Source organism: Vigna angularis, chromosome 3 (genome assembly GCF_016808095.1).
Source record: "Vigna angularis cultivar LongXiaoDou No.4 chromosome 3, ASM1680809v1, whole genome shotgun sequence".
NCBI lineage: Eukaryota > Viridiplantae > Streptophyta > Magnoliopsida > Fabales > Fabaceae > Vigna > Vigna angularis.
Window position 1 is genome coordinate 10,676,096 of NC_068972.1, and position 24,118 is coordinate 10,700,213.

Below are 24,118 nucleotides of genomic sequence, written 5' to 3' on the forward strand. Positions count from 1 at the left end.
CCTAATACTAGACGCTGACTGTCCGGACTGTATGAATTCTGTGTAGCTACGACGTTCGTGCACCCGGGTGATGTAGTAACTGGGATACCCTCAACAGTTGCCACCCGAGGTTAGTCCTATCTGTCCAAATTAACCGTAAGGACTAGGACCTCCTGTCATTCCCACTCATGACTTACCCTTCTCTACGTGAGAACGAGTAATCACGGAATATCAGGATGAACCGCCAGCTTAGCATGCCCACATTCATACTTTACCAAAATTTCCAATATTCATTCATGAGTTATTCCTCCCTGGAACGCTCGTTCATAATCCAATTCATTTCGTACACATCATATTTCATCATCTTTCATTAATAAGACCTCAATGAGATCAATTTGAATAAACGTCTCTGAAGATACCAAATGCCGAACGTTAACTTCGACTCTAAACAAGACCGAACGCTTGGAGTGAGACCAAAGGTCTCCAGTTCCAAGTGGATCAAAACCGAGAGAGAGAGAATCATTGGTTTAAGAAAGGGAGTGATTAACATAATATTTGTCGAGGACGATTAGAACCAAACGTTTATATACTAAGTGAGCCAATTGGATGAACTGACTCACGAGTTAGACCGAACACCAACAAGCCTAGGCCGAATACTAAAACTCTAGGCCGGAACCAATTTAGACAGACACTGAGGGATATCAAATAAGGGTACATAATTGGATCTCGTGAAGAGACCGAACGTCAATATATATACTTAACTTTTGAATGAGTTGAACATCAAGAAAATCAGAATGCAAGTCAAAGACTGAACACCATGATGAGCGAACCCAATTGGGCTTGGACGAACGCTCTTATTATGAAGTTAGCTTACGGAAACTAGAACGAGTACTTGGTGTAAGACCAAACACTTGCTTAGTACGAGCACTTGGTATAAGACCAACCACTACTAAACTTATAGAGAAAAGGGTTGATGAATGTAATAGATACCATTTTAAGTAGTGTTTAAGAACAAACGAAAATATACAAATACATATAGATATACTTAAGTTTATAATCGAATACCAAGGAATGACTACCCTTGGCCGAACGCTCATGCATAGTATTACAAAACGAAGACGCTCGTCCTCAACTAGGATTCTTCCCAAATGAAAGAATTCAATTCCAACCAAGTTCACTAGAAAAACCGAACGGTCAAGGACCGTTCAGTGACGAACGTACACTTTCAAAGGGAAATTTCATACTAGAATTCTTTATATCAATTCATTTCTCAACATCTATTTTCATAAAATCAAACATCCATATCATAGTAAATAATCATACTTCATATAGTCAAAACATATCAGCAATCATACTTCATATACATTCAGCATGCAGAGAAGTGAGTGTTTTCTTAGAGAGAAGATGAAGAAATCTAGAGAGAAGAGGAGAAAATGGTTCAGAGATTTGGAAAAGAAGGTGAGCATGCAGAGAAGTGGCACGAGATTTTGGAATTTGGCATTTACCACTACCGTCACCAAAACCGAACGTCCACTCTCCCGTAGCCACCTGATTTCCATATTTCCTTCGCTTGACACCTGGCGTCCGCTCAGAGAGATTTTTGGTGCGTTTTTAATGAGGTATGAGAAATTCAAATGAAATACACCAAAATTGCATAAAAATAATATAATTAAGATATAACAAAAGAATAAATATCTTAAAAATATGAATAAACTTTGTAAATATTCAAGAGGTTTAATAACAATCCAAAAATGAAAAGATTGAAGTTTTCCAAATAAAATAAAAATAAAATAGATAAATAAAATAAATTTATTAAACTACTTAATAAATTATGAGTGTTTTAACAACCTAAAAAAACAAAAAGTAAATATATAGATATACTTTCGTATCTTCATACTGAATCACTTAATTTTAAAAAATTAATTATTAATTATCCATACTTCATCAATACATATATTACCGTCAAAATAAAGTCGAGTTCGAAAAATAACTTGGAAAACAAAGTTATTTGCCATGTCTATTTGTCACCATCTGTTTATGGTTGTACAAGTAGTCTCGAGGTACAACTGACAACAACTCAGCCTCTTCTTGCTGTAACTTTTGTTTTGTCGCGCCTGTCCGACACTACCGTCCCTGCTACGACAACGTATCCATTGAGATCTCTGACGGTGGCTCTGCATCCGCCACCGTCCGATCTCCTCATACTCATCTGCACCAGACGACGGCGTTTCGAGATCTGCCAATTCTCTCAGTGACAGGTTTCAACCTTTTTCACTCTCTATTCTAATCCATTCGTTTCTATTTGCTCTTATTTCGAATTTTCAGGCTATCTTAGTTTCTGTTGAATATAGTTTAAGTGACTTTCTGCGGTGTATTCGATCTCGATTTGTAATTTCAGATGCTTAAAGTTGCATGTCAAAGTATTGTTGAAAATCACGTGATTATGAAAATTGTTCAGTTTGTGATTGTAATTTCGAACATTTTAAGTTAAGAGGCATTCCAGTGTCCCTGATCTTCGTGCATGTATGTTTTTGCTGCATTTTGGAACTTCTTTCTTGTTAGTAACAGAGCGTAGACTAATGATAGTGGTAGCTTCTCCTTTTTTTTTAATAATATCGCTGGTAATGGGAGAGTTGGGTCACGAAATTGTAACTCGTTGTAAAATTATGCATCTAATAATTGTGAGATCACAATGTAGTTACTGACCAATCCTTTTACTTCGCATGACTTAAGCAGCTCTGCTAGATTGGAAACAATCAAGAACAAATAAAAGCTCAATCCTGTTTGATGGCATTCAGAGTATGGCAATATGTTTTTATCCCTTTGAGGATTTTGATGTGTACTTTTCTGTTAAAATAACAGAGAGGGTGTGAGTAGATTACTCTTAAATTTTGTTAAGATATCACATTTTGGCTACGGATATGGTACTCCTCATGAGGCTTGGACAGTTATTAGCCATAGTAAAAAACTAACATTGCAGTGTCAACATGGGTTAAAGTTACATTTGATGTCAAATTTGCTAACTCGCATCTTGACTCAATTGTTTATTTGAGTTTGCTCGTGTTTACCCAAAAAAGAATTTGAGTTAGTTAAGTCGCTCTCTACCCGCAATTGTAGACTCTTATGAGTTTACCGGTTAACTTAAGAGTTTGACAACCTTGCTTCTAATGTTTAAAATTGATTGTATTCTCATGTCCATGCTTCCCACTTTTACTCGTATGGATTTTTTTATGTGTGTTCTGTACAGAATTTGTCATTCAGATCAGTAGCCTGTTTATGACAGTTAATTTGACAATTTAAAATTAAAGGTGATTTGAAAAAGTTCTTCCTAGTGTAAAGGAGTACTGGAGAGATATGGAAGTCAACAATTGGCATAAGGAGCTTACATATGATGAGTGGGTACCAGTTACTGTATCTGGTGCTCGCCCAGGTCCTCGCTACAAGGTTTACTTCTCTTCCTTTCCTTGATTTATTAGAGAATAGAATAATAGAAGATTAACTGGAAAACTAGGCTAGATATCTTTTCTAACAAAACCATAAAAATGATTCCTGATTGGATCTTGTTATGAGTTATTTTGTTCTGCTTTTGAATGCTAGAAGTCGTTAGGCATTCTAGGCTTCTTATGTGAAGTTTTTCCTTTGCCTTGTTCCCGATTCTTACTCCATGTATTCTTCACTGTAGCATGCTGCAGCAGTAGTTGATGAAAAATTATACATTGCTGGTGGGAGTCGTAATGGCCGACACTTATCTGATGTTCAGGTATTTGGTATCCACCAATGCTTTTGAATCTCAGACTTCTTGTTGTGTGTCATGTGATTTAGCTGTTTGCAGGTTTTTGATTTAAGAAATTTGACGTGGTCCTCTCTGAAACTAAAAGCAAATGATGGAAAAGAGGATGGCGATAGCTCACAGGAATTTCTTCCTGCCACATCTGGTCACAGGATGGTAATTTATAAGACAACTCTTTTGATGCACATCTGTGCTTATAGTATGAAATTCTCCAGTTTGGCTACTAATGAACGATGAGTTTTAGTGGTAAACGGATATTATTGATATTTGATTTGTTCTGATATGTATAGATTTGGAAATTTCTGCAGATTAGGTGGGGGGAGAAACTACTTCTTCTTGGTGGCAGTTCACGGGACTCTTCTGCTGAATTAACAGGCTAGTATCTATACAATGTTTTTTATACTGGGAGAAAATCATACAAGTGCCTGATTATTTCATATTCATTCATGGCATGTTATTGCATGGTAACACGTACAAAACTCATAATGTTCATTGAACTTCTTGCAGTCCGATACATTGACATTGAAACATGCCAGTTTGGAGTTATTAAGACTTCTGGAAATGTCCCAGTAAGTCTGTTCATTGATTTAAAAGTTTGACGTTCTGTTCTTGGATGTTGATTTTTTTTGTTTGGTTAACGTTTTCAATGTCCTACTCTAAAAGTTTGATATAGTTTAATTGTGCTTATGAAACCGTGTAGCCAGCCCCAGTTAGCGGGATGAGGATTGGTTGTTACTGTTGATTATCTTTATACTTTCTTTTCTTTTTGAATCATGTATGCAGAATATTCAATTACGTAGTGTTTCTTTGTATTATCTGTATATGTAAGATGGAAGTCACTTTGTTTGTAGTTGGATAGATATTTGAATGTTTTCAACTTATTTTCCCAGGTAGCTCGTGTGGGACATTCTGCAACACTAGTTGGTTCAAGAGTGATATTGTTTGGTGGAGAAGATATGAGCAGGAAGCTGTTGAATGATGTCCATGTTCTCGATCTGGACAGTATGAATTGGGAAATGATAGAGACTAGGTAAGTGGTATCAATTTTACACTTTCAAAAGCTGTTTTCATGCTTTAGATTAGTTCCATATGGCTGACCACGCCAATTTCTTGGATTTTGATAGCCAGACTCCTCCAGCTCCTAGATACGATCATGCAGCTTCTATTCAAGGACAGCGCTACCTTCTAATATTTGGTGGTTGCTCTCATTCTGTCTTCTTCAATGATCTTCATTTATTAGACATGCAAACAGTAAGTGAATAGTATTTACCAACCTTTTCTTTGCATGCTTAATTAAATCAAAGTATTATTAAGCTTGTTTCTTCCATTCTAGGGTGATCAGTAAATTCCGTATAATAATGTGCAAAACTGATTTTTGATATGATACTCTTACTGTAGTGTACACTAGAAAATATATGAGATTTAAGGCATGTGTGCATTGGTGGGGATTGAGGGAATAATATTCACTGTGATAGCAACAGACTCAGAGGTATCTAAGATAGTGGGAATAATACCTCCTTCAGAGAATGTAGCTCATACTATTACTAGAAATGAGAATTGAGTAAAAAGATTGGGAAAGAAGCAGCAGACCCTTGAATAGTTCATACTATTTTTTTTATCCATTTTATTCATTAATTTTGGGGGAGAGGGTTCTCTATTATATGGACCTTTATCCTGTTACTGATATATTCAAATCAGTAACTGACATAAAGGACTTTCAGTAAGAAATCAATAATGCAGATCCTGTCTTTTCAGTATCCTATCCTATCATATGAAAATTCTAGCTCCTTCAAATTTCAGAATTATGGGACAGGGGGTTTTATCTGGCTTCTTTATGGATTACTGCCAATGAATGGGCATTTTGCCTTTCTCTTTAAAAAACCCAAAAGCATTACGATTTTGCCTACCAGATTGCTTTGTAGACTGCAGAGCATGTTGATGTTGTTTTGCATAGGAATTTCTTTGACCTTTTATTTTTTATGATAAAATTTGTTGTGGGTAGCATCAATTATCCCCGTAATAGAGGTTAGCTGGACCAAGTTGAAATTGAATTATGATGCTTGGACTGTTACATTTTTAAGTTGTTTTGGATATTAGTTGTAATTTTGGCCCAGTTGTTAGTGTTCAATCTAACAATTGATATCAAAACCAAGATCATAGTTTTAGTCCCTAGTGAGGCAATTGTTGAGAGGGAAATTGTTTCGAGTTGCATCAATTATTCTGTGACGAAGCTAGATAGGCCAAGTCACACTCAAATTATGAAGTTTTGACGGCTATGCTCTTAAGTAGAAAAAATTGCATTGTAACTATTAGCTATAGCTTTTGGACTAATGGTGAACACTCAACCCAATAAAATTTAGTCATGATTTTATCTATAAATATATACTAGTCTTGGATCAACGTTTTGATGAATCATGAAATAGCCTTCAATGGTTGTTGAGGAAAAACTTGTTAACATTTAACTGCTAGCAACCAGTGATACTACTTACTGATTAAGGGAGAAAAATCACTAGGGATGCTGCTAAATGAAGTTGGAATCTCCATCTTAAATTTTGTTCTGAATACGTGGATAAGAACAAATGAAATGAACTCCATGATAGTACTTTGTTCCACTAAGGCTTATTCCTGTAATTTGATGGAACTGTGGACCGTCAAGGTGTCAAGGCATTCAGCTAATATTCACTGATAATTTAGGAACATAAATGTATTTGGTTGATAAGTTATCTTTACTCAAAGCTATTACCTTAACAAACAATTAGGTGAGTGAGTTTAGTTTAAAGTATGTGCAGGTGGCTAGTAAAATACTTGGTATGTTAGTGAGAATATTCCGTAGGTGATGCTTGGAACAAATAGAAGCAGACATTTGTTAAAGCATTAGTTATTCTCTTTTTATGAGAATATGTATCTAATGTAGATCTGCTTCTCCACTGGAATTTTTCATAGCAAAATTTATGTGAAGTATAAGTGTTCGTGTTGTTTTTTTTTTATTTTTTTCTAAAATTTGTATCCATTGGAGACTTCATTCAATGAAAAGGCTAATAACTGGTAAACAGTTGGAAGAAACAGAATTTGTATGTTAACTGTGTGCAATGTATAATCACTGGTCTCCCTTTTCAAAGGTAAGCCTAAGTAAGGAAATAACACAAGATAGAGAAAACAAAATCTCACGATATCATAAAGATAAACTACACTTATCTCTGTTACTTTTCAACACAAACTTTGCAATTGACGATGACTAGTGTACATATTTACAACACATACACTTTTTTTCATCTCGTGCTTTGCAAGTACTATTGTTTGTAAATATCTATTTACATATGTTTGCTTCTTAAGTCAAGTGTTAAGTTGCAAGCATAATGCTTATTTTGCTTACTTTGTTCACCTGGACCTTGTAATCCATGGAATGAAGGGGAAGAAGAAGCTCAATATTCCTTTTAAACTTTTGATTGATTTCAATTTACATTTACCTATCCAGAAATTGTTTGAGTTTTGGCCATTGATCTTCCAAGTAGTTTTTTCCCCATACAAGTTTAGCATTGAACATATATTGATCTAACAATCTTGCTTGGTTCAGATGGAGTGGTCCCAACCACAAACTCAAGGTAATTTAGTATCTCCAAGGGCTGGTCATACTGGTGTCACTATTGATGAAAGCTGGTATATAGTTGGTGGTGGAGATAATAAAAGTGGTATGTGATTATTTTATTTTTGAAATTATAAAGAAATAGTCTCAGAGAAGTACAAAATAAAACTTCAGGGAAGCGGATAAAATATTCTTCAAAATAGAAATCCAATAATTCAGCATGTAAGTTCACTCCATGTGCATGTCAGAAATAATAACTTCCTTGAAATTGCATTGGACTTTGCCCTACTGTGAAACCAGAAACAGAACCTTCTTGAAACAAATCTGGGTGGATGGGGAGGCCTCATACTCCAACCATATCATCAAACACAGTATAAACCACACTTTTCAAAAACAATTGGCCTCCTTGTTTCAATTAAAACCTTAAATGAACCACAAATTGCGTAAAAGGGAAGAGGATGGGTAAACTACTGTTGTATCAATTGTCTGTACATTATAGGTTAGTCTTTATTCTTCATGAATGTATGATTATCTAATTTGCAAAACAGGTTGCCCTGAAACCCTGGTGTTAGACATGTCTAAGCTTGTATGGTCAGTATTGACTGTTGTGAAGCAAAAAGATCCACTTTCCAGTGAGGTAATTACTCGGAGAAATAATTTTATTTTATTTTTTTGTATTTTTAATATTTCAAGGAATATTATTGGAGGATTGCCATTCTCTCTTCTCCATGGTCAGTATTAGAGTTGGTTGCCATACCTGTGATTGTTTATTTGAGGCTGTTTTATTATGACTATATATGTATTTAGGATTTGAGTCTGTTCCTGTAGATTTACTTTGCCTTGACTTGGTAGGAACTTTGTTTTGTATCTTCAATTTCAGTTGATTGGGATCATGTTTTCTCCTAAACACTTGAGTAGGGATACCTAACTTTCCTATTTCTCTTTCCACAGAACAATGACATCTTAGTTTTTAGTTTCCTTATAACAGTGTACAGTTAGCGAGAGACCTAGGACATTCACTTTTTTATTGATCTGTTTAGACGAAAGTGAGAGTGGGTAGAGTCTAGAATGACAATCTCCATGTATATGCTTATATCACTGTTTGAAAAAGAAATTTGTTGAGTGTTCATTGTTTCACTATGCAAGATCAGATCCTCACACTATGAGATGTGGGTTCTATCTTTTGCATGCAGAACATGTTTATAATTCATTGAATTGTTTTTTTTAAAACCTCTTCCTTCTCCAAGTCTGATGCAATCAAAAGGAAAGGGGGAGGAATCTTTTTCCATAGAAATCAAATTCATTAAGTTAAGCAAGCTTGGGGGTACATACATCACAAAGTGAAGGAAATACATCTAAAAGTACTGTGTAACTGTGTATTCATAGAGCTCAAGATTAGTGGAAATTAGTGAGAGAGCATATTTATCAACAGAGAGGCTCCAACACCACATGTAATGTTGCAAGCAGAGTAGTTGAACATAAAATAGTAGGTCCATCACTTGCATTAGAAACAAAAACGTAAGATCTTCCAGATTTGAGGAAGAAAGTAAACAACTCCTCTTATGTATTATATACCAAAGATTGACGTAGAATTTAAGGATTTATTGAATGAAAACACAAAAAAAACTATATAAGAAGACGGTAAGGGCTGTATCCTTGGGAGATACAATAGCAACACCATAAGGGCACCTTGAAGATGAATAAAGGGAAGGCTAGAAAGAAGAAATAAAGCGGCACCTTAACCTTTTTTGACTTGCTAACATTAACCAATTGAAATGAGGTGCCTGCTCTTTATTTGTAATTGAGTACAAAAATGATTGTTTAAGCAATTGTTTGTACTGAAATAACTAACAATAATTCAATCCTGTTATGTGTATGTATTTATCTACTGATTTTTACCATTACCAGGGTCTTAGTGCCTGTTCGGCAACAGTTGATGGAGAAAAGTATCTGTTAGCTTTTGGAGGCTATAATGGGAGGTACAGCAATGAGGTATGTGATGTAAAGTATTTTTGTTGTCTATGGAAGACAGGATTTATTATTTTTATTTTGAAGAGAGACTGATTTATGTGCTTTTGCTACTGCCTGTCCCTGTTAGCCTTAATAATGGTTCATATATAATCACACTCTCTTGCTTACAATAGTTTGATGTCATTTTTCATCAATTCTAGCCATCGGAGAGATTTTGTACTTTGATTGGTCCTTTTTGCAATATGCATGGTTTTTCTCCGCAGCTTGAGTGCTTGGTTGCAAGGGTAGGCAAAAAATCTGTTTTCATTAAACTGCTCTAATTTTGCTCTGCTCTGATCCATTAAAGATCCATTTCCTTAAATTTGTTTTTCATTTTGATCCATATTTTAATCCATTTTCCAGATCAGATTTCCATTTTGTTTATATGGATTTAAAAAACTGGAAAATCCAAATTTCCAATCTTAATTGGCAGTAGGCTCAACTTTGCTTTCTAGTCTTGTTTTTGGAATGAATGGACACTTGATATTAAAAAAAGTGCAACTGGATCCCTGTAAATTCGATTGGTTAGACATCATGGCAGAAGCTTTTGCCCTTTTGCAATGTAATGTATGTGTGATGATGTATCTTGTTTGTGGCTATAACTATGCACTGATATATATATATATATATATATATATATATATATATATATATATATATATATATATATATATATATTGAACATGATAATTAGTTTTAATTTAATAATTCAGTAATTGAGAGTAGATATTATTTGAATATTTAAATTATTTTATTTTGTTGGATATTATATTGACATTTAGATGGTTGTATTTTTTTTAATGTTAAGAATTTGCATAATATATTATCTTTAGTCTTTGATATTATATTTTTTTAATATTTTATATATTATTTAAATTTTTTTATATATTTATATATTAGATTAAATAGTTACTTTATTTAAAAAAAATACATATTTAAATTTAAAAAAGTAATTTTTATTAAAAAAATATATGGATCTAGAAATTCAATTTAGATTGTTTTTATAAAAAAATGGATTAGGATTCAAAATCTAAATATTTGGATTGGATTTCCTAAAATCCAATCTATGACTATCCCTACTTGGTTGTGTGATTCTACGCTGCTTGCTCATCTGAACGTGCATGTCTGTTTATTTGGACCATATATGCCTTCTTGGTTTCTTTTGGAAATGGAAACAACTTGAACCCATCCTTGTTGAATTGTTCGAGAGTCCAGACTGTGTTAGGATTCTTCTACACACAAAGAGAACAAATAATTGTTCCCTTGGGAGGAAAAGGAGAGTAGTTGTAGAACAGAAAGAATAAATTCTGTATTTTTGAAGTAAGAACTACAACGGAACTACAAAGTAGTCCTTTCCTTTACACAAGGGTAATTACCTGTCAACAATAACGTAAAAGCTCCTTTTCTAATCTTCCTCTCCCTAACTGATTCTTGACTATCTTAACAATATTCTGTTACCTCTTATTACACTAGTCACCTTTCTTCCTTCTATGTATAGTAACAAAGTTTTTGGTTCAGCCTGTGGTTGACCTCGATTCTCTTTCTTAAGAGACTGCCTGCCTGTTTGGTCATATGCCTCTCTTTTTTAGCTTCACTTGAAAACTTGAAAGTTTTTTGGACTTCCTACTCCATCTTATGTGTATATTTTGCAGAGAGTGGTATCTTTAATAAAAAGGAAGCTAAGGGAATTCTGATGAATTTGGTGAAAAATTGGAAGGGAATGACTTGAAAGTTGAAAAGCGAGTTCACATGTGTTTGCTTTCATCTTACTGTTAAACCATTAAAGAATAAATGGGTGAAAAATGTCACAGGTTAATTATGTGATAACATTGCAAAACAGGGTGTTAGCGAAGTATGAATTTTCATAACCATGTAGGCGAAGTGCTTTCAAATAAAGCTACACGAGGGTGAAATATGAGTTTACATTTTTTTAATGTGATATTGGGATTCATTAAGAACATTTCACTAAATTATCCTCGAATTGCTAAGTTCTTTTTTTTAACAAAAAGGCTACTGGAATAATTCCAAGAATGTCAAGTAGGTTTGGCGGAATTAATAGACTAAGGATGCCCCATGCTTTTGCTAGCTGATGTTGGGCAGTGAGAGACATCTTCACAAGAACAAATATCTAATGTTTTTATTGTTTTTGCGGATCAGAATGTTGAGGTCAGTGATTGAACAAGCTTGAAAAGATAAGGTTACTACAGGGACTAAGAGAAACTGGGAGAATATTGCATAAAGTTTCCTCAGGTTGTTTCGTCATGATAGAAAAGTGGTTAAAATGGAATGTGGTCCAATTGAAAAGACCTTGGACTAAATGGTTATTAAAAATTTGGTATTTGGTATTAACAAAAGCGAATGGCATTGATTATCTACGTTACTAGTGGGACAAGACTGATTGTTGTACCATGCAAATTGATTTAATTCAATTCAAATAAACTGGTTTCTATTATGACTGCAAATTGTGTTTTATGCCACAGATTATGAGTTTGCTAATTTTACATATTTTTAGGGGAGTTTTATTAATTAATGTTTTGGTATTGCATATAATGGATTCTGTGGCTGATGGCTTGGTCACTTGCAAATTTAGCTTTTTGTTATGAGACCCAAGGAAAAAGACATTGTACGTCCTAAGATTTTCCAATCACCTGCTGCCGCTGCCGCTGCAGCTTCTGTTACTTCTGCTTATGCGTTGTCTAAATCAGAGAAGTTGGATTTCATGCAACTAGATGATATGAATTCCAACTCACATGTAAATGGTCATTCTAAAGATGATGTGACGGACAAAATTGAAGCCATTAAAGAAGAGAAACGGATATTGGAATTGTCAATTGCAGAAGTCAGGGCTGAAAATTCTAAGATTGGAGGCGAGTTAGAAGAGTTAAATAATACTCATGCTGAGTTGTCCAAGGTATTATTGCGGTTTTGATATGAAGGTGCGCTATAATTTAATTGATAGGTGTTATTTTTCATAATTAAATATGTATTTCAGGAACTCCAGTCAGTCCAGGGACAACTTGTGGCTGAGAGATCAAGATGCTTTAACTTGGAGGTACAGATTTACTTTCCTATTTTTGGAGTATAATATGGCTTTACGTTCGTGTAGGATTGAGTATAATAAAAATGTTCGTTTCCAGGCCAAAATTGCAGAACTCCAGAAGTTGCTGGAATCAATGCAGTCAGTGGAGGATGAAGTACAGGCTCTTCGTGAAAAGAATTCTGCTCTGGACCAGGAAATGGAGCTTGCTGCAACAGCACAGAGACAGAGTTCCGGTGGTGTTTGGCGATGGTTTGGTGGGAGTGAGAAATGAGAAGTATGAGGTCATGGCAGCAATGTCAACTGAAAGTGATATATTGAGTCTGAGGAACCTTAACAGGTTATATTCTTTTTTTTTTTTCATTTAGAAAATAAAATTTCTTTGTTACAGAACTTTTAAGGTATCATCTTGAGTTGAAATGATTGATGGACTCCAATTTTGAAGCACTGAAGACTGAAACTTTCGAGATGGGTACATAATCTTTTTGAATTTGTAATGCGTACCTAGACAGGTTTACTTTTGACTGATACATTTCAGGCTCAAGTGTCCATTAAATTTATAGGATTTATCTTTTATTTGATTGTATTCATTTGATTATATATATTGGAATGATTGACATGATTTATTCCATTTTAAATATAACTAGCTAGGATGTTCGATTGCTAGAGTATGCACTTTGTTTAGTTTTACTTTGTTCATTTGCGTGTCCCTTGTGTTCGGTGTCGTATTTTGGTTTGATTCAAACGACAATGATCACTGGGTGGTGAGCGGATTTGTTATCTCTATGTAAAAGATGTTCATAATGTGGTTTGGGTAGAATTGTAATCCCTCAATGCGAGTTTTGGAGTGTCGTTGATTGATCACGTCAAGAATTAATATTGGTAGATTTCGTGTGAGCGGAAGAATGCTCACTTCATTTTTGTGAACTGATATCCAATGTAGAGAACAGAAGTTTAAGTGTCCTTAAGAAGGAAGATGATTTTAGGGGAGTTAGTGTATTGGCATTGAAATTGGTATTTTCTGTGATTGAAGGTTGCCTTGGTTATACAAGAGACGACGAATAACATTGTGCGGCAAATTAATAATGGGATTCGATAGACAATGTTCACTTGCATATTCCTATAACTAGGATAATCGCTTTGCATAAAAACGTTACGTTAAAAGTTTCCTATAACTCTATCATCAATAATAGGAAAAGAAAAACTGACTTGTTAAGTTTACCATATTTATTGGTTGTCAAAATTGGGACTTCTGAGCAGTAGGTTATAATGCGAGTCAAGTTATATGCTAAGTCAGAGGATATTAATCATTAAAATTAAAGATTAATTTTTGTATTAGTTTTTTTTAAAAAAAAGGAAACTAATTGAGCCAATAGTTATAAGATGAGGAAAACTTTTGCTCAAGCATAAATAATGTAGGACTGATTATATGAAAAAAAATCAAATTGGTAAGACTGATTGTATGAAAAAAAAATCAAATGTAAATTCTATATTTTAAAAGTAAAAATTGATGAAAAAATCCAAATTGAATCTCCATTCCCTTACTTATTTCTCTTATCTTCCCTGTAGACAGACACACATCCCAAACCCGTAGCTGATAAAAGGGACGACTTCACGGCCTAATAGAAAATTTACGTTAGTCTAGCGTTCTGCCCATATTCAAGTAAACCAAAAATATGATCCCCTAATTATATAAAATCCACGTGTTATTTTTGTTTAGGTTTTAGGATTTGGAAAAATTAAATATAAAACATAAGAAAATAAATTTAAATTTTAAAAAAATGAATAACATAAATAAAATTAATTTTAATTTTTAAATATAAAAAATATGTAAACTGTAATAAATTTTTATACTATAATAAAATTATATTATTTCTTTAATTTTTAAACTATGTTTATTATTTTTTAAAATTTTGTACTTAATAAATATGATTCATGATTTCAATTTAGCAATACATCCGATGACAACTTTAAAATGTTAATCTTATCTCGATTTAAAATAAATGTAAATTTTATTATGATTGAGTTATTTGAAGTTTGTTTTTAGTACAGTATTATAGTTTATCATAATAAAATGTATTATTGATTAAATTTATCGTTTTATTTAGATAAATATTTAATCTTATATTCAAAACATATATGATCCAACGTAAAATGAACGTGTTGGAGATCCAGATAAATTAAATATAAAAACAATTTACAATAATTACAAAATTCACTTTTTGAGTTATGTTTCAAGTTCAATTCTTAATGAAAATAGACAACAGAACTCATAAACTCACTGAGATAAAAACCACGGACAATATTCTTTATTAAGAAATATCTATTTGGAGTCTCGAAGATGAATTCTGATTCACTGTGTTCTTCTCTTCCTCTATGCCAAGTCCGTTTATACTAGTTTTACAAACATTAAATATCCACTCAGCCTGCACGAGTAAATATAGGACAAACAATTTGATATCCTAAAAAACAGTGAAACATTCTGGGACACTATCACTTCTACTTGTTCTTCATAGCTTGGAGACAGGTTGAAATTTGCTTTGTGAAACAAGATCCTTCCGCAATATCTTGCCAGCAGCTGACTTTGGAATAGTGTCAATGAAACTCACCTTTCTCACTTTCTTATATGGAGCCACCTGAAAATTCTCCATTTTATTTTATGTACATTAAAAGATAATTAAAATTACCACAGCTAATACCAGTTACCTGGCCTGCAACAAATTGAATGATTTGGTCTTCTGAGAGTTCAGAACCAGCTGCTCTCACCACATATGCCATTGGTATCTGTCCAGTTTCTTCATCTTCCAACCTGCATCATATCTTTGTTTCCACATCAGAAATTCACACAGATTATGAATAGTAAGAGGGAAAAACGCGAGAGATTATAACACACGGTATAACTGCTGCATCAGCTATAAGAGGGTGACTTAGCAGCACAGACTCCAGTTCTGCAGGAGCCACCTGAGACAAGCAGAATGTTGTATTTACTGATACAGTGATATTCTAGTTGAAAACTGAAACTGTTATGGCTTTCAGTACCTGATACCCGTTGTGCTTGATTAGCTCTTTTATCCGTTCAACTATGTGAACAAATCCATTATCATCAATGTAACTAAGATCACCAGTTCTCAACCAACCTTCTGAATCAATTGTTGAACTTGTTGCCTCCAAATTTCCCAGATATCCTTTCATAATAGTTGGACTTTTTAACCACAACTCTCCTTCTTTATTAGGGGGCAAAGGCTTCCCCGTTTCAGTGTCTATAACTTTTGCAGAAAATGTTGGAATCAGCTTCCCACATGAATCTGGATGAGCTTTAGCATCTTTATCTGAGACAAAAAATGTTGCTCCACCACTACTTTCTGTTAGTCCATAACCTTGCCGTAGTTCAACCCATGGAAACATTTTCCTGAACTCCAGTGCCACTTCCTTGCTCAAAGGTGCAGCACCTGTCCCCATTCTTCTTACGCTGGACAAGTCACACCTAGCTTTCCTTGAATACTTCACTAGCGCAAGAATCACTGGTGGCACTGCTGGCACGTTGTTAACCTTGTGCTTCTGGATTGCATCAAGCATATCTTGGAAGTCAAACTTCTGCATCAAAACTGTTGTTATACCAGCACACAACAATCCTAATCCAAAGAATACAAATCCATAGATGTGAAACATTGGAATGAAGGCCAAGAAAATATCATCTCGGGATCCACTGACATCAGCAGACCAGAAAATCAATCTCATTATGGAAATGAGATTTGCATGAGTTAAAACCACACCTTTACTTATTCCCGTGGTCCCTGAAGAGTAAAATATAGCAGCAGTGTCTGACTGTGCCACAGGAACTTGCGGCAACTCGGTTGAATCATAACAACCTTCTATTAACTCTTCAACGGATAACCTTCTGCCATCAGAAGAACGAGAAGTGAGAATCGTAGGAACCCCAGTTGGGACCAATTTGTGCAGTTCCTCTTGTGTTGAGATGGCTAGTTTAGCACCTGAATCACGCACTTGTTTCGCAATTTCTGATGCAGTGTTGATGGGGTTGGCAGTGGTCAGAACTGCTCCAACGGATAACACAGCTAGACATATGGCTGAGTACAAGGTTGAGTTTGGTGACAATAAAAAAACCACATCACCTTTCCTAACCTCAAGTCCATGGAACAAAGCTGATGCAAGGGAGTAGGTAGACCTTCTCAGCTCACTATAGCTAACTCTCAGATTAGTTCTTGCATCAATGAATGCAGTTTTTGCCACAGCAAGGTGTGCTTGTGGGAACTGTGACAGCACAAAATGGGCAGTGTTGAGGTCTGGCTTTGTTGGGATTTCATGCTTAGTTTGAAGCTTAACTAGAGAGTGGTAGATGCCTGTCCTTGAATTATAGCCACTTTTGTTACCAAATGGAGGATGAGATATATCATATTGTTCTTCGTCGGATGATAAGACTTCCTCTCCTGACATTTTCTGCAAATTTGAGTTGTTGTGAGGCTGAGGCAAAAGGTGCGGGAACCATAATCAACATATATAAAAGGGTTATCTTCGACAAGTACAAGAACAAACATTGTTAACTATGTCAGGTGTAGCAAAGACAAAACAATGACTTTAATATTGCCGGCCAAGAGAGCGAAAGTAATTGATATTAATTAAGCCGATGAACGATATATACTTGAAGCTGTGCAGACGACAATATGATTCAAAAATGAATATGTTTTCCTCAATAATCGGATATATTTGGAAGGATGCACATGTTGTCTGCTTAATGCTTTTCTTTATCTATTGAGTTGCGAATCCTATATCTGAATATACCATTAATAATTAGCTTTCATCGTTACAGTTCCTTTATCTTCTTCTCATACAAGTTAAACTCAGATGACAAAATGGACACAACAATGAGACAATTACGATTTTTTCATCAATGTAAATACAACCAGTTAGAATTTGATAATACTTGTCTGCTCTCTACTACCAAATAAACAAGATCACAGTGGAAAGACCTTTCTCTTCGGCGTTTTACTTCCTGCACTCCCACGGTTTCTTTGGACACCTCCCAAATTTTTAAAATGACAACGTTACCATTTCTAAAAGTGATTTCTTGATTACATTTCTTGAAAATTTTTCAAAACAAACTTTCTAGAATTTTTTAAATAATATTTAATGAGATTTTTAGAACAAATTTATTTAAACAAATAAAGTGCATTTTACAACAAATTTTCTTAAACACATATAATATCTTAAGGAACGAATTTTAAAGATGAATTTTTCGAAATAAACTTTTCAAAACAAAACAAATGATTCTAGAACCAGTTTTTCTCCATGTTTTCTTTCTTTTTCTTTCTCTATAGTATCATTCTTCTCTTCTTCTTCGTCTGTATCAACAAGAAACAACATTGATAACAACACTAATGTGATGCGGTCATAAAATATATTTTAATTTATTTTTGTTAATACGAAGAGAAAGAGATAAAAGTTAGTATAACAGATAAAACGATGACAAAAAAACGATATTAGTAAAATATTCATTATAATTAATGTGAACACTTATTAATCATCTCAAAGTTGAAAGTTAAATTAAACTCGGAAATATAGAGATAGTAAAAGTAGCTTAAATACCTGGATTGGTTAGATAAAATTGAGTGGGAGCAGCACCAATTTTCCTTTAGAAAGCGAGAATGGAGATGTTTGAAAGAAGCTTGAAAGCACTACTCGAATCATTGTGATAACTGAACTAAACTCTCCCATATATATATATATATATCACCATTATCTGTCACACAAAACCAACACTATAGCAAGCACGTGAAGAATACGGCACACCGGCCATGGTCGGTATATCTACATTTCTAATATTTTAAATTAAATCAATTAATGAATTTATTTAATTAATTATTTTATATTCTGAAACTATATTGATATTTTTTTTAATACGCTTTATCTTTGAGTGAAATATATTTAGGAGAATTTCATAAGAATTAAACTTAAATTAATTTTCCGAAGGATGAATAATCACTGTTTTTAAAGATATATTTATAGTGTATATGTAAATCTTTTAAGATACAAAACTCTTTTAAAGAATAAATATAAATATATTATTGAAGATAAATAGAAGAAAGAATAATAAGTAAGAGTGAAAAAAAGAGATTAAAATTTGATTAGATTCATGTCGAGATAAATGTATCTATGACATTAAATTTATAAGTTTTGTAAAATAATTCACTAAAAACTTTATCTAGATCGGATTTCATGAATTAAATAATATAAAATTTCTATACAATATATCTTTATCTCATTCAAACATTAATCTAAAAAACATATTAGTCCTAATTTTTTAGAAATAAGATCTAAATCTATATGTTAAATTACTAATTTTTTAGTCAAATTAACATACAATTTGTATTAAGATCAAAAGTCTAAAATGGATAAGAGATATTGAATCCATTTATAAAAATTCCTCTTCGGTGTTATATTTATGTCTATGTTCTTATTTATTTTCCAATAATTAGATACATTCAAATTTCAACACACACATTAATATTTTAATAGAACATATAAACAAACATATATTATATTGCACAAAAAAATTTACATCATGTTTAAATTCATTACATTTAATCCTAATGAAATGGGAGTTTAACAATTTCTATACATCTAGAACATACAAATTTTACATAATGGATAGATTAAACGAAGTCGTGATATCTTAAATTCGTTAATGACTGAATTCTTAAATTTCTATGTTTTTTCACACTATAGAATATTTTTAGCATACACATTTGTTAAGTGAGAATCAACTTTTGTTTTGCTTTTAACTATCTTATTTCATTAAGCAAGACAATAGTGAGTATCTTACTTGTTTGTGTAGAGTTGTCAAAATGGATAACCTGGCTCGACCCGACCCGGTTCACCACGGGTTGGTCAGTTGGTGAGCCAACCCAACTAGACTCACTTATTAGCGAGCTGAAAAAATCTGAACCCGGTTCGACCCACCACGGGTTGGTTCACCAGCTCACTTAATTATAAGTTTTTTTAAAATAAAAAAAAAATTATAATTTTTTAATTCAAATCTAAATAAATTTCACTATAAAATGATATTAAACTCCAAAAACAATTCAAAATAAAAAAAATATCATATAATCCAAGTGTAATCAAAATACAAGCACAAAAGACGGACAAATAAATTTTTAATATTGATAATTTTTGTATCACTTGTCCATTTATAATATTAAAGTCTTGAATAAATGAATCTATAATATTTTTCTCTCTTGAAACATAAAAAATGTTAACTAATAATATTGAAACACAAAATAATAAATAATTAAATAAAATGAAGTGGGTTAGTGAGTCAACCCAGCTCACTACGGGGTCAACCCATGTAAGCCAAGTTCTAAGTGAGCCAGGTTGAAAACTAACTTGCATAAAAAAATTACATTTTTTCAAATCCAACTTAGCTCAAAACCGTAGTGGACCGGATTGACTCGCAGGTTATAACTCATTTTGACAACATTATATCTGTGAAACGAGTGTTGAGGTTGAACCAAAAGATCCGGACAACAATCCTCTTCAAATCCCCAAAAAAAATACATTATATTTAACATGAAATAAGCAAAAAATATATATATTTTCACAAAAAAAAATACATAATACATAAATAAATACAACTTTAAAATTAAAAATAAACATGAATAATAAATATTTATCAAACTTATTAATATTATTAAAGAAATCATATTAATTCTTCTTAATAAATATTAAATTATATATTAAATAAAGTATTAAATAATTATATAAATTAATAATGAGACCGTATCAAGTCTAATATTTTATTATCATCCAATGGTACTGGTTGAACTCGGTTAATTCACAAAATATTAAAAGTTATACAGGAAATGTGTTAAAAGAACAGCTCATTACTTAAATGCCCAAAAGTAAATAAAATTACACAACTATTATTATAATAAAAAAAATAATTATGTCTGTAACATCCCAATATCTCACGCCAGATAATTCATAATTTATATATTGTAACATTACATTTACAGTAATATCCCGTAATCTCACACTTATAAATTCATAATTAATATATGTCTACACATGTTTTAAACTCAGATTTCAACTATAATTTCATAAATATAATTCGAATTCTTCTAACTTATTCTTCTGTCTCTCCCTTCATTGGCATTGGATCAGACGACATTCCTTCATCTGCTCCCGTATAACGAATTATACGATCATCGCACATACCCAAACACAAAACAAACACAAACAAGTAGGGTGAGCTAACATGCAACAAATCATTTAAAACATGTATAATTACCTTGATATAAACATCATATAATAATTATGTTCGACACCCTCATACCACAATCCCTATTAGACACTCGTCTCACAATACCCAATAGACACCACAATACCCAATAGACACTCATCCGGATGATACGTTGATGAGCGGTCACGGGAGGTTATGCACTTGGAATGACTTCTACTTCTTCTTACAAATACACTTCCAAAATACTTCATACCATTCACAAGGTTAGTCCCCTCACTATGTTCAAAACCGGCACATAGACCAGGACCTCCTGCTCCTCTCACCACATAATTCATCCCTCTCTACTTGAGACTAGATGATTATTAGAGTATCAGGATAACCTCCAACTACGGGACCCTCAACATCAACATATACACAAATACTATAATATTACTGAATCTCTCCACGAGACTCATGCCATACTCATATTCCTCAACTCATATTATACCATTACGAAATCTACCCCTAATCCTCATACACATACCCTGACATTACAGAATCTCTCCGCGAGACTCATACCATACTCACATTCCTCGACTCATATTATACCCTTACGAAATTTCCCCGTAATACTCATACATGTGTAGATGCATAAATTCAAATCAAATAAACTTCAATCATTTCAGAAATCATACAAACTGAATATATTCCAACAAGATATATTACATGATAATTTAACAGTACATAATCTGTACACAAGATTTAAGTTAAAAACCTGTCGAGTAGACTTCCAGGAAAGAGAGGTGCGTCACAATGGACAACTTAAGTACCAAGTCTTTCCTTAGCCAAAGTGTTCCTTAACTAGTTTTTAACAAATTTCTTATTAACAGATTCAAAACAACAGCATATAATATTTATACCGAATATCAATATAGATAAACATACAGTAAGCATTAACAATATTCATACATAATTTCAAGACATGAATAGTAATAAAACAGTACTAAATCATAATATAAAAGCTTAGAAAAGTTAGCTCCCCTACCTCTATTCCAGACTTAATCTCCTGCTCCGAATTTGTTTCCCCCGAAACCCTTCAGAACCTCTACTCTTCTTGCAACTAAAAATTTCTCCCTAACTCTTTCTTCTCTATTTCTCAAGCTCTCACTTGATTCCTCTTTTCTTGGTGCAAAATACCCTTCCCTCCTATGGCTATTTATAGTAAAAAAAAATTTACTATTCATTAATATTTTAATATTATTTATTATTTTAATATTATTTAAAAATAATATTTCAATCATTTTCTCACCAAATCTGATCCTAATTTCTACCTACTACTTACTTCCATGCTAAGGAATCCAAATGCTGAAAATTTATTTTTACTATTTACTATTCACTTTTACTATTCACTTTTTACTATTCACTTTTTACTATTCACTATTCAATTTTTACTATTCGATTTTTTTTAAAATTTACTAAATAAGTTATCAAAAATTTTAACTTCTCCTTATAAAATTACTATAATTTTATATCCAAAATTTATATTTTTCTATCCATTAAAATTATTATTACTAATAAAATGCTAAAATTTACTATTATAAATTTTTTCATGGGTTTTACATTCTCCCCAACAACAAAAATTTTCGTCCTCGAAAATTCGAAAATTCGATATAAAAAAATAAAGTTATGATTATTTCACCTTATCTTCTAGTTTCCTTGTAAACTCATTTACTCTACTCATTTTGTGCATAAAATTTCTAGCATCTCAAATTGAAATGTACTCACGAAAAAATTAAAATCATAAACCTTCAGAACACTCTTACTTGTCACTTCTAGCCTCGTCAAAACCACCATTACACATACCCCACTAGTCTCAAAATAATCCATTAATGTTTTAAAAGAACTCATTACTCATAAACTATTAATCACAAAATTCCAGAAAACTTTTCATTCCTACTATAACCAGAAAGTGATTCTCCTTATAGATCCCTATTTAAGACTTTCATGACCCTGTAAAACTCTAAGAATCATTCTTTTTCCGTAACAACCTTCCATTATATTTTCTCAACACAATTTCTACTCCTAGAAATCGTACACCTCTAAAAGCCACTTATGTTTACCAAAATTATACTAGATTGTTCCACCTTACCCTCTACTTCTATTCTCCGTAAAATTTATAATTACTCTGATGATTACACGGAGTCCAAAACACTATTACTAAACAATTCATCTTTTATGTTTTTCTTTTCTATACCCATTTAACAAGAACTTGTCCAAAATAATACCTATATTGAGTATGCTTTATAACATCCATAGAAACCCTTCCACACTTAAGATCATGCATCATTTCCTTCACTCGTCCTTGATGAACTTATCTGACTCTCGGTAATACTGCCTTCACCCTTAACCACACTTAATGTTCAACAATCAACTCACAATTCTTGAAGACCATAAACTTCTAAAAACATATTGGAACATGACCAAACCATCCTTTCGATCATACCCTAAACTACAATATCTATCCTTCACTTGCATTGATCAGATATCCCTAAAATGCTGATCCTCATCCTTTATTTAACCCACACTAAATGTTGAACCACTATTTTTTTTTTTTTACCTGATAAACACTTCTGAAATACTTGACAAAACTAGAATAATCAAACTTCTTTCAAGATTATACTCCAAATTACCTCAACCTTCATCTAATTGTTTTCCTAGCAAACATTACTAGCCTAAGTTAAAACATTCTCCAAGAATTAACTTATAAACTCTAAATCTTAGGAATATAAACCTTGTCCTCAAAATACCTTCCCACATCCTAACCTAACATGAATCCACAAACTTAACGTTGCCTCTAACCCAGTACCTAACAACTGCATATCTTTGATAAGACTCAGCAGATCACTCAATCAACAATGTTATAAATTCTGAAACCACTTATTTTAATCTTAATAAGGCCGAATTTAAAACTAACTAGCTTCCATATCAGCACTGCACCTACTCATTTAAATAAACCACTTATGCCACATAAGTTAAATCCATCCTATGACATTAAAATATAGTTTAATGGTTAAACTAATTAATCCTCTAATACTTGAAATAACTCTTACAGATATAAAGAATTTATGGGTAATCAAAACATGTCATAGCACAAAACCATTGTGCCAAGTATCCCTTCCCACCACTCTATTCAAGAGCTTTTTCAGGCAAGTATACTCTCCAAACCATTTAACCACCATGTTACTTCCTACCACTCTTCTAGAGATTATCAGGGCAATTGTCACCACTTAAAGAGCTTATTAATGCAATCAACCACAACACAACCTTAATTATAACATGCTTCCCGATATCAAAACCATATCCCCAGGATATTTAGTGTTAACCAAATCTTAAATTTTTATCTTATGCGAACTAAAAGTAAATATACATAAGTTCACTCACACACATCATTGGTCAGAGATCAAGGTGCGACATATAAATCTT

General features: G+C 32.9%; 2 protein-coding genes across 8 annotated transcripts; one reads left to right on the top strand and one right to left on the bottom strand.

Moving 5' to 3' along the window:
• Nucleotides 1–1,974: 1,974 nt before the first annotated feature.
• LOC108321982 (acyl-CoA-binding domain-containing protein 4) lies at nt 1,975–13,025 on the top strand. 7 transcript variants are annotated; one of them, XM_017553907.2, is made up of 15 exons: nt 1,975–2,237; nt 2,716–2,778; nt 3,288–3,423; nt 3,662–3,739; nt 3,812–3,925; nt 4,078–4,144; nt 4,277–4,338; nt 4,660–4,799; nt 4,894–5,020; nt 7,344–7,458; nt 7,901–7,989; nt 9,261–9,344; nt 11,953–12,273; nt 12,355–12,414; nt 12,500–13,025. In XM_017553907.2, exons 3-15 carry the CDS (start codon nt 3,334–3,336, stop codon nt 12,671–12,673), a joined length of 1,521 nt encoding a protein of 506 aa, XP_017409396.1. In that variant the 5' UTR covers nt 1,975–2,237; nt 2,716–2,778; nt 3,288–3,333; the 3' UTR covers nt 12,674–13,025. The 7 variants fall into 7 exon arrangements, with proteins under 7 accessions (XP_017409396.1, XP_017409397.1, XP_052730586.1 ...); XM_017553908.2 differs by having other exon boundaries at nt 3,312–3,423; XM_052874626.1 differs by lacking the exon at nt 2,716–2,778 and having other exon boundaries at nt 3,263–3,423.
• Nucleotides 13,026–14,699: 1,674 nt separating this feature from the next.
• LOC108321978 (peroxisomal OPC-8:0-CoA ligase 1) lies at nt 14,700–18,093 on the bottom strand. Its single transcript, XM_017553902.2, has 5 exons — nt 18,004–18,093; nt 15,439–16,857; nt 15,293–15,360; nt 15,106–15,208; nt 14,700–15,035 (listed from the first exon to the last, which is right to left on the bottom strand). Exons 2-5 carry the CDS (start codon nt 16,852–16,854, stop codon nt 14,910–14,912), a joined length of 1,713 nt encoding a protein of 570 aa, XP_017409391.1. The 5' UTR covers nt 16,855–16,857; nt 18,004–18,093; the 3' UTR covers nt 14,700–14,909.
• Nucleotides 18,094–24,118: the final 6,025 nt, after the last annotated feature.